Below are 11,706 nucleotides of genomic sequence, written 5' to 3' on the forward strand. Positions count from 1 at the left end.
ATCTTATTAATGTGTCTTTGTATCATTCAGTCATAATCTGTAATAATTTATTATCTTTTCCTTTCTCCTTTTTTCCTTTCTATTTTTTGTTGCCATTTATTTATTAAAGATCTAGGCTAATGGTCCCACAGAAATTGCCACATTTTTGATTTGCTGAATGTGTCTTACTGGTATTGTTTATGGTAGTTGTTTAGCTTATCTGTTTACTACAAATAGTTATCTAGAGGCTTAAGCAATTTGAATTTTGATATTGGAATGTGGATAGGGTGGTAGAAGTATTTCATACTTGCTTTATGTGTGAGTATCTTTTTGACTCACATTAGGTACCACACAAATGTCTGGTTATGTCTGTCTCTTTTATTGTGCTTAGATGTTGATAGAGTGAGCACCAGCTCCCCCAATACCTTTTCATCTTCATAGTTTTAGGCATTACAACCACTTCACTCAGAGTTATAGAATGATGATCAACTGTTAGTTTTTTCCATATTAATTAGGTACCGTGTTTCTGAAGAGAGCTTTCCCTTTCAACAAGTTCACTAAAAGTAACCACTGAAGAATTCTTGAAATTCATTATGAGAATGTGGTTCAGTTCTGTATTTTTTTAAAACCAGAATTCATTTAATTGCATTATGAATGCATTAATCCATGAATGTTAAATTAAAACACAAAGTGCTTCTTTACCACAGATGACTTAGAAACATACTCAAATGTAATCTTCTATGAAATTGTCCTTGGTCCTTTCTCTTAGAAAGAGTGTACATATATATACACGTGATACATATGATATATATGTAAATATTTGCATATGTATATGTCACATGTGTATGTTTATATTATATACACATGTCATATACATATGCATATATATATATTTTTTACAGCCTTCATCAGTGCTATTTGTTATGCCTCAGGTTTTATTTTTAAATCTCTTGCTCCTAACAGTGCATTCTACATATAAGGACACCGTTAGAGTTTCCTGAATTAATGAATGAATGCATAAGCAAGTCTTAACAAGGAAGGGAAGACTTGATCATTTATGAAAGCATTGACAATAGATGACAGAAAAGCAGTAGAAATAAAAGTGCTTGAATGTCACAGGAAATTATTGCTACCTGAAGCTGGAGTTTGGAATGAGGGGAAAGCAAGGGCCGACATCATTTTCATGAAAAAATGTGACATAGTTAAGCTGTGAAGGAAGAATTGAGACTCATAAATATAGAAAATCTAAGAGTTGTAGGTATAGAGCATTCTGCTTCTGTATATTGTTAATGTAGCTTTCCCATTACACTTGTTTTGCAGACAATATATTTCAAGGGCATCGAAGCAGGGAAGGTGCCTTACTTCCCTCACGCTGATACTGTCATTTATGCCATCTCAACAGCAATTTGTTTCCATGCAGTAAGTTGGGAGAATTTGAATTTCTATGTCTAATTTACATTAAGCCATTTGGGGAGAGGGGGATGCCTGAGAACATCGTTATTTGATACATTTTATGCCTTTTCGGGATTGTTTGTTTGATTTTTCTCCCCAGCAAAGTAGTTTACATATTTCAAATGATTAAATAAGTTAATTGAAAAGATTATGCCCATTTTATGAACAAACTAATTTTTAGGTTTAAAGAGAGTACAGTCAATAGACAAATCTTTTACTTAGTGCTGTAGGTAGACTGCCCAGTTTAATAATCCTTAACGAGAAGGATGCCATGGGCATGAATATTAATAAGTATACTTCCCTAAGTGTACTTAGAAGATGAAGATGGGGAAAAACTCATTTAACAGAAGCATTGTTTAATCTTTCCCAACTCTGTAATCATTATTGATATTAGTAGTTTAAAGGCTATTAAGGTTTTCCAGAGAGCTTTTGTTTCTTCTTTCTCATAGGAATCTTGTTGCCAAGGCAGTGAAATGCCAGCTATCTGATGGGTCCTCAGTAAACATCTCTTGATAATAATGACTGTTCACCCAATTATTCCCCAAACAGCACTTCTCCTTAGAAGCATATTTACAAATATTCTTAATATTGATAAACATAAATGCATGTTTTTGTTATCGTCATCACTGATGTTTTTAAAATATAGTATGCCATAAAGAGAGAGAGAAAAGTCCCTTTTGCCTGGGACTGTAGATAATGTTTGTGTTTACTAAAAGAAATCTCAACTTGGATAATCTTAGGCTGTCATGGAAGTTCAGAACTTGCGACCATCTTACTGGAAGTTCCTTTTAAGGCTCACCAAGGGCAGGTAAGTGACCAAGAGAGTATTAAAGGCATATAGCAAAAGAAGAAATTCTAGAAAGTCATTGTGAATCCCTTTGTCTCCTTGAGAGAATGTTCTTCTGCTGGTAGAGGTATTTATATACAAATCAAGTATGACTAACCTAATAATGAAATAAATAGGTAATTATTTCAACTGTTCTTTCCTTCATAGTATTTAGTCCTTGTAAGTATTTAGGTAAATAACATGTTCATTTTCTAACTGCTAATCAGTTGCTGCATAAAACACTTAAGCCTACCATTTTGAATCTTTGATTTCTTCTTTATGGTTAAAAATATTGATTGGGGCTAGAGATGTAGTTTAGTGGTAAAGTGATCAGGTCAAATGTACAAAATCCTTAGTTAGACCCCTGGCATAGGGAGATAAATATGTACACACATGTATTAAAAAGATTCATTGAAATAGCTCATTTCTACATAATTACTTGTTTTTAGTTTGTAAAAATAAGTATTTTCTCTGTCCAGTGCTATAAGTCTCCGCTCCCCTCCCCTCCCCTCCCCTCCCCTCCCCTCCCCTCCCCTCCTCTCCTCTCCTCTCCCCTCCCCTCCCCCTCCCTTTTTCTTTTGTTTCTTAATTGAATTCTTTGGCAAACTGCTTGAGCTAATAGGAAAAAAAAGTGGGCTTTTAGAGTTAGACAGACCTAGCTAACTTCAACTCTGGTACCTTCAATGATTTTACTCTAGGAATCTCATTTGCTCTCAGGGGTGTATGTTTCCTTTTCTCTACGTGGAATGTGATGTATACTGTCTGGTGTGTTCAGTGTGGCTGTAAGAGAATACCTGACAGGAGTAGGCTTATATGAGATTTGCTTGGCTTCTGATTCTTGTTGCTGGAAGCTCCAACAGCCTGTGGCTGGTGTATAGGTACTAGTGGGGGCCCTGAATCAGAAAGGGAACTGGCATTCTGTTGTTCCCATAGGAATTAATCCACTCCTGCATAACGGGACCACTCTTCATCCATGACAGTGAAGTCCCCCAGACTTATTCTCCATTGGGCTCCATCTCCTAAGGGCCCTACCACCTTACCAGTGCCACTGCCACAGGGCAACCGGGTCCAACACATGGAGCACTGAGCCACGAACCACAGCATGAGTGGTTGTTTGTCGTAGTGCTTGGCACTTAGGAGGCACTCTCGGAATCATAGTGCTAGCAGTCTTATTACTTACAGTAATAGCAAATGCTCATATCGTGTGTACCATGTTCCAAGTATGCTTTAAGAAACACACATGCAATTTTTTATATTCACTTCCTAACATGGCTTCATGAGATGGGAAACTGGTTCTTTCTTTTTTTTTTTTTTTGGCCAGTCCTGGGCCTTGGACTCAGGGCCTGAGCACTGTCCCTGGCTTCCTTTTGCTCAAGGCTAGCACTCTGCCACTTGAGCCACAGCGCCGCTTCTGGCCGTTTTCTGTATATGTGGTGCTGGGGAATCGAACCTAGGGCCTCGTGTATCCGAGGCAGGCACTCTTGCCACTAGGCTATATCCCCAGCCCTGGTTCTTTCTTTTTTAACACCAGGTTTTTACACGTGAGGAAGCTTTCAGGAGAGGTGAGATACCTTACCAGAGCCACACAGCTAGACAGTGAAGCAGCTGAGGTGTTTAGGTCAGAGTGTGACTCCAGACCCCCTTCCTCCTCCTACCGTGACACTGTGGGGTTTTGATATTCTTATGGCTTCCTCCTTTTTTATGTCACTTAGATTTTTTACACTAGTGAATTTTACCAGTTAATTATACTGGAAGTGAGTTTACTTTGGAAAAAGAACAAAACATCCCATTTTGGGCAGTCAGAATTCTGATTCTGATAAATGATTGCAAACTGACTTTTATTATACCATCTCTGCTAGGAAAGAATGCTTGTGCGTAGGCAGGTCCGTTTACACAAAGATCCTCTTTTCCTCTTTTAGGTTAGGTGATTAGATAACGTGAAGAAGAGGTGGGCTTTTGTTCTCTACATATTAGAAATATGAGAGCTTGTATACTGTTTGCTCATTCATCATTACATTTTTAATAAGAGTATGTTTTCTTTTGATTGTGAGGTATTATGACTTCAATTATGGGAGAAGTTGTATTTAATGCTTCTGCTTCATTGGTAGATGTCAGTTCATTCATTCTTCGATAACTCATTCAGTCTTTACTTTCCTGTTATTTCATTTATCAGGAAGTTTTCTGTTTGAAACGGTATTTTGGAAAGGACTCAAGGATTTGCAGTGATGATTGGATTCTGTGGTTTCGAGTCTGGAAATTGTCTTTTGAAGTACAATACTGAGATCTTAGACAATGAATTTCCTTCAGACTTCCGAATCTGCCCTTGAGTTTAGGCCTTACATGTCAGCCTTTTCTGTTTTCCCATTTCATGAAAACTAGGGCAAGTAAAGCAATTCACTTTATTTTGTAAGCTTTATTAACTATTTCTTCATGTGTCCTCTGTTTTACAGATTTGCTCTCATGAACCGAAAAGCCCTTGATGTCTTTGGTACTGGTGCATCTAAAGAATTTCACGATTTCATCCCCAGATTGGACCCTAGGTATACAGTTGTAACACCAGAGCTGCCCATAGAGTTTTCTTGAAGATGACTGACGTATTAATACGACCATGTGTTTCCTCACCTACCCTGAAGAGTTAATTATGTTGAACACAGAGAAGGAGCATGAGCTCGAACTTCAGTGTTATTTCAATGAGAGATGCTTTTCTTCCTTTATCAATCAGAAATACAGAAGCTTTTTAGAAAGGTGTTGCTTAATAATTAAGCTTCCTCTGTAGCCAGAATCTAATTCTGGATCACTGTAGTGGTGGACATTATGATATATTATTGATTAAATTATGTCTACAAACAATATTGAATACTCTATGTAGAAATATAATAACAAGAGTAAAATTACTTTAAAAGATGTATTTAGTTCATTCCAATATATTCTTGGTTACAACTAAGAATATTTCTATCTTGTAGGATTTACAAAGGATCACGGGTACATGGATTTGGTCTGTGTTTTTATTTTAACTTTTGAGTTGGTAGTAACTTTTGAATCTGTAGTAGTGAAGTGTTAAAGATTTAAAGGAACTCTCCATAGCCAGTGCTGCTTGAGTAGAGAGAATGTGGACAAAGTGGCCATTCTTTATTTCAGGGATGCAAAAATGGATCTTGTGCCATTTGGGTCAATGTTGGGGTGATGTCTGCACTGAGGTTTTCAGCGGACAACACCATCTCTCTGACTAGTAGGGCTGTTTGGCAGCCCAAAGAACCCACATATCAGTGGCAGGTTAGAAACAAACAGAAATTGAACACATCTGTTATAGTTGAAATCTTTTTTACAGTAGTATTACACTTGAGTATTTTAAAATAAACATTTAAACCTACACCTTCTAAGCCTCCTGTAGGTATAGGATATTATTTTCACTTCTGAGGACTCAAGTCTGTGTAGTTTTTGTGTCGTGGTTGTCTTTGAAGGGATCAAAATCCTATAGAACAAAAGTTGTGGTAAGTTTGACAGCTTGTTCATCTCTACTGTTTCTCTTCAATGGTGAATGTTGTACAACTTCAGAATCCAGTGGTTATTCTGTCGGTGTCTGTCTCATCACAAATTGGCCTTGTGCTCTCCAGCTTTCCTCTCATGGGATGATATCATTGTCATCTTTTCCTGCTGGAATCCAGTGACAGATATATCCGCTGATGATTAGAAAATGAGTTCAGGACAGCTGACTGAAACATGATCACAAGTTCTTCAGGGAAAAGTTGCACATTTCTAAGTTAGTAAAATGCTTAATGGTGTGATGTCTACAGTTAATGTCACATATAGGAATGATGATATTTTAGATATTGTTTTGTTGCTAAAAGGTTTGTTGGCCATTGTCAATCATACAATAGAACTTATCTCACCAGGAATCATAACCTACCCTTATTCGCTTTCAGCCTGTTTTGTAAATTTCTGTTTGTATGCAGTCTTATTCTTGGTTGTTATAGCAAATCGGAATCTAACAAAAAGATAAATTTCATCCAGTGCCATGGTAACAAAGAGAGCCACTTTTGTTTGTTCAAACTTTTGCATGGTGATTAATTTAACTTTTTAGACTGGACTTGTCTACTTGGCAATACTCTTGAAAAGATCATTTTGGTTTCAGACTTGGATGCTGATTAATAAATGTAATTTAAAGTTTTATTCACTGGGATCAAAATGGTGATTAGTACTATGTTTACTTTTAAAAATGAAGTATTAAAGCACTGAGAAAGCAAGGCTACCGGACCTCATTTTCTCTTAGAATTTGTGTTTATAACAGTGTTCTTGTCTAAAGATACATTTGAATTCATAGTTATATTTTCATTAACATTGGACAAACTGTGATATTGAAAGATAAATTCTATTGAAATTGGCTGAAATTCTTCAGTAAACTTTTGCTGGTCAAAAAGGTGCATTTCTATGAGGTATATTTTTTCAACAAGTTGCCGTCATGTTTTTATTTTATATAAAAGACAAAACAAAATGACCCTCACAGAGCAGAATATAGTTAGAGATGTGTAACGTTAAACGAGTATATTTGCAGTGGTCAGTCAGGAGTTACATTTTCATTGACAGTGGACAACTGTGATGTTGAAAGGTAAATTCATAGGCTCTCAGAGGAATGACTACAAACTGTGCTTACTCTATCAGACAATCAAAATGAACAATTGATCAAGTATTGACTGAGAGCATCTTGGCATGGTAAATAAATTTAAATCCAACTACACTTCCCCCTTCCAATACACGTTTTTGTTAGTTCATTTAAATTCTGAAGCAATCATGTCTGCGGTAAGTTTCCATCCGAACTAATTATAATAAATAATAATATGCCCCTTTAGCTTTCAAACATGTTTTTAGAATGAAAAAGTTCATTTGGAGAAATAGTATTAGAGTCTTCTCATTTCTCTTTTCTTTGCCAAAAAAATCCTTAGTTGTAGCAATAGATAAGGGTTGACATTGCAAGATAAAAAATTATCCTTTTAAGTCTTACTATTTTTTTTTTTTTTTTTTTTTTTGGCCAGTCCTGGGCCTTGGACTCAGAGCCTGAGCACTGTCCCTGGCTTCTTCCCGCTCAAGGCTAGCACTCTGCCACTTGAGCCACAGCGCCGCTTCTGGCCGTTTTCTGTATATGTGGTGCTGGGGGAATCGAACCTAGGGCCTCGTGTATCCGAGGCAGGCACTCTTGCCACTAGGCTATATCCCCAGCCCCTAAGTCTTACTATTTTTTAAGATCAGAGTTTCTGTGTCCATTGTGTTGCTTATCTTTGGTTCTGTTGTCTTTTGTCATAAATTGTGTGTTTGGTTCTTGATCTTTAAACATAATTGTCACTCATTGGATACTTTTTTCTTCATTTGTTTAGTCAGTTGTTACTTAATTTCCAATTTATCTCTGTGTTCTTTGCATGCAGAATTTATCATTCCTTTCTATCAGGAAAGAACATGCCTGTGTTATGGAAGCCACACTGAGCATTTTTGTGTGTGTAGAATTTCATTGCGCTTAAATGGGCACTGACTTGTGAACTGTCTAGACCATCTTGCCTTCAGTTGATTGATAATGCTCACCACAAAGAAGCTTCTGCCGGTGTTTGTTGTGTCACTGCGTTTCTAGCTCTTTGCCGGTGCCTAGGCAATGCAGTGGGTGTTCTTAGCTCGGAGAGCCTTGTCTGCTTGTCTTTGGCCCGCGTCTGCATAGGCGCTGGCTGAGTGGCCTGAGGAGGGTTGTCCCGGGAGCAGGGACCTCTCATTCCTGTTGAAGCCGGCACTGTCAGCCCAGGCAAAGACTCTACCAGTTGTGCTCTTCATGAATTTTTCTTGGGTCACATAGTGGTCATTGGTGCGGTCCTGAAGTTGCTCTTCGCTCCACGTAAGTTGAGTATTACTTTCTGAATCGTAACCTTTTTAAGGAATCTGCTGAACTTTATCCCCTCTGGCATCTTGATCTGACACTTCTTACTGCCTTAGCATTCTTTTTTTTTTTTGCCAGTCCTGGTCCTTGAACTCAGGGCCTGAGCACTGTCCCTGGCTTCTTTTGCTCAAGGCTAGCGCTCTACCACTTGAGCCAACCTCCATTCCTGGCTTTTTCTGTGTATGTGGTACTGAGGAATCGAACCCAGGGCTTCATGCATGCTAGACAAGCACTGTACCGCTAAGCCACATCCCCAGCCCTTAGCATTCATTTTCATCTTACAGAAAATGAGTGACCAAGGAAACAACATGAAGAATAAACAGGGGATGGAGAGGGGATCCTTCTGTGATTTGTCTGTGGGATTCTTAGGAAAGGAAGGGCAGGAGCAGAAGAGCTCCTGAGACCAGGTGTTCCCTGAGGTGGCTGTGGCTGAGCCAGCGGGGTGGGCTTGGCCACCGCACAGCTGGGACCCAGAGCCTTGAGCTCTGAGCTGTGGTGGAGAATGTGGCTGCGTACACTGAGGGAAGGGAAAGGGAGGGACTTTGAATTGGAGGAAAGAATTCATATTTTGTCTTTGGAGAGTTATGCCGTTGCTCTTTGGTGTGCTTTGTCTGTCTGGTCTGCCTCCCCCCGCCCCCCCCCCTCCTTTTTTCTGTTTGGTTTGGAGCTGGGTACTTGCTGTGCCCCTGTCCTCTCGTGTCATTTGTGCTCTCTGGCTGAGGGCTCCAGTGCAGTCTTTGGTGCCCCCCGTCAGGTGAAGGGCTCTGGGGGGTCAGGAAAATGGCCTGGGTGGCAGGGCCCTTGGTGTTTTGAGGCAGGTGCGCGTTTCTCAGGGAAGATGGTGTAGAGGTCTGGCTGGGTCCCACTTCTCACTTTGCTCACCAAACCAAAGGAATTTCTGCGCCTTTCACTGCTCCTTCCACAGCGTTTGCACCTTTCCTTTACACAGGGGGGAGTTCTCCAGCCACAGCAGCCAAGACATGTTGAATCTGGACGGGTTTATCCAGTGGGCTAAATTGAGTGGGCGAGGGCCTAACCCGCCCTGAGTGGGCGGAGCTGCCGGCTGCGCTGATGTATTTCTACCCGTCCCGAGGGGCGCGGCTCCCCGGAACAGCCCTCACTATGTGATAAGCTGTGCGTTCCCCTCCACTTTACACTGCACTGCGCATCTGAAGAGCACCCTCCCTCCTTCCTCTGGCCTCGGGGCTGTGCGTGGCCTGGAGCCGGGGTCCAGCCGCTGTCTGCGCAAGGCCTGCCAGCTTGATGGAGTGTGTGGACCAGAGATCTGCGCTCCGCTGTTCCTCCAAAAGTCTGGAACGTATTATCCTTACAAATGACTTCGTAAATATCCCAGCACATTGGCTCCTACTGCTGTCCCTGCGTACCAAGGCCAATTGGGCTTTAGGACTTTAGGCAAATGATTTATCATCTGCTTCAGTTTTTTCTTTTCTTGACAGAACTGAGGTTTCTGGTTGTCTCTCACTTCAAACCTGCCAAGTCCAGCCCAGATTAGACGGGGCGGGCCGCGACCCTTCCCCCACTCATTCCACAGAAAAACCGCAAGCAGCCTGCCCACAGGTCTTTGTGTCTGGCTTTTCAATACCATGATAGATTTTTTTTTTCCTATGAGAAAAATCTAGAGAGAGGTCATTGTTAGCGCCACTTATCAAGATCAAGTGGGTCCAAGAACATCTCAGTGTTTAGGGAGAAGGAAAATAACTATAGGAGATGCGTGTCAGCTAAATTGTGTATATCCCATTCAATGGTTATACCGCAATGGAGGTATTATTAGTTATGTTGACCACTCAGGGATTTGGGAATCAACTTGGTAATTTCTATAAGGTAACAATTCTAGGATTCCACTCAGATCTGGAGATAAATAAGTTGAACTAGCATCTTTTACTGTCTTCTCTTAAAAGGAGTCACATAGTGTTGAAATAAAATCCTTTTCTCTAAAAGTGTTTTTGTCGTTTATTTCTGGCCTAGCTAGAAAAACAGAAATGAGTTTTACTCTGTCACCAGAAACAATTTAAAAACTTGAAAACATGCATACACATACACACACATGATCATGTCATAAACCACCACTCTGATTATAAATGATGTGAACACAAAGGCAGATACTGTTGAATTGGGCATTAAAAAAACAAACTGGGCTGGGGATATAGCCTAGTGGCAAGAGTGCTTGCCTCGGATACACGAGGCCCTAGGTTCGATTCCCCAGCACCACATATACAGAAAACGGTCAGAAGCGGCGCTGTGGCTCAAGTGGCAGAGTGCTAGCCTTGAGCGGGAAGAAGCCAGAGACAGTGCTCAGGCCCTGAGTCCAAGGCCCAGGACTGGCCAAAAAAAAAAAACAAAAAACAACAAAAAAAAAAACTAGTCAAAATGCACTATGTATTAGTAAAGACAAGGCTCAACATGAAGATACATAAATACACAAACACTAATACAAAGAGAAAGTGCAGATTGCCTATAACAGCAAAGTAGACTTCAGCCAGCCCGGTATGGTGCCGCAAGCCTGTAATCCCAGCAACGTGGAAGGCAGGGATTGGGAGACTGGTTGGAGGCCAACTGGGTAAAAAGAAACCTGCAAGGCTCTCAGCCAGTGGTGGGGCAGAGGTGGTCACCCCTTGCCACCTCCCATGACAGGAGAAGCACGGGCAGCACGGAGCTGCCCTGGCTCAGAAATGGCCAGCACGGAAGAGGCCAAGGAGCGCCAAGCCTGCAGCTCCGCCCCAGGACCCCGCCCCAAGCCGCCGATAGGAACACGGGGGCCATGCCACTCATAGGACATTGCAATCCCAAACGTGCACGTGGCAAGTGATGTGCCTTCTAGATAACAGGAGCCAAAAGACTACGGTAAGGAGACATACGAGAAATTGATTCGAGATTTTAACACATTAATTATAGGCAGAAAATCAGTAAAGACAAACACAATTACCGGGCCTGGGTGTTTGCCTCGTATACATGAAGCCCTGGGTTCAATTCCCCAGCACCACATATACAGAAAACGGCCAGAAATGGCGCTGTGGCTCAAGTGGTAGGACAGTGCTCAGGCCCTGAGTTCAAGCCCCAGGACTGGCAAAAAAATAAAAAGTAAATTACCTGGTTGTATAGAGCACTCTACACAACAACACAGGACCCTTGAAAACATTTCCAAAAAAGAATAAACATTTCAAACAAGTTAAAATATCTTAAACCATATACATATAACAAGTTACAATAAAGTATTTTAAACCGTGTGTGTGTGTGTGTGTGTGTGTGGTTCTCCAGTGAAGGGTAGGAAGATTAGAAATCAGTAACAGGTATCTGAAAGATCCCCAACATTTGGAAACCTTAGTTTCCAAACTTTTTGATGGAAAAATAATAAAGGAGTACCTCGGGCCCACGGTGCCTGTGCCCACCGCGACAGCAGCGAGCCAGGCGGCACGGCGGGAAGCCCAGGCCCGTGGCCGAGGGGAAAGGAGACCGATCCCAACAGCCAGTGGAAAACGGCTGCGTGTGGGGCTCGCGTGCTACCTCCAGGGCCTAG

The 11,706-nt window shown here is 41.0% G+C and overlaps 1 protein-coding gene across 2 annotated transcripts in view; it reads left to right on the forward strand.

Moving 5' to 3' along the window:
* The window catches only part of Tmem135 (transmembrane protein 135), a 178,494-nt gene extending 172,967 nt beyond the window's left edge, over nt 1-5,527 (forward strand). For both annotated transcript variants that reach the window (XM_048360931.1, XM_048360932.1), the window contains 3 exons: nt 1,300-1,398; nt 2,172-2,239; nt 4,708-5,527. In XM_048360931.1, coding sequence (XP_048216888.1) covers nt 1,300-1,398; nt 2,172-2,239; nt 4,708-4,840 — 300 coding nt within the window. In that variant the 3' untranslated portion in view covers nt 4,841-5,527. The remainder of the gene's footprint in view (nt 1-1,299; nt 1,399-2,171; nt 2,240-4,707) is intronic.
* Nucleotides 5,528-11,706: the final 6,179 nt, after the last annotated feature.

Source organism: Perognathus longimembris, chromosome 13 (assembly GCF_023159225.1).
Source record: "Perognathus longimembris pacificus isolate PPM17 chromosome 13, ASM2315922v1, whole genome shotgun sequence".
NCBI classification, from domain to species: domain Eukaryota; kingdom Metazoa; phylum Chordata; class Mammalia; order Rodentia; family Heteromyidae; genus Perognathus; species Perognathus longimembris.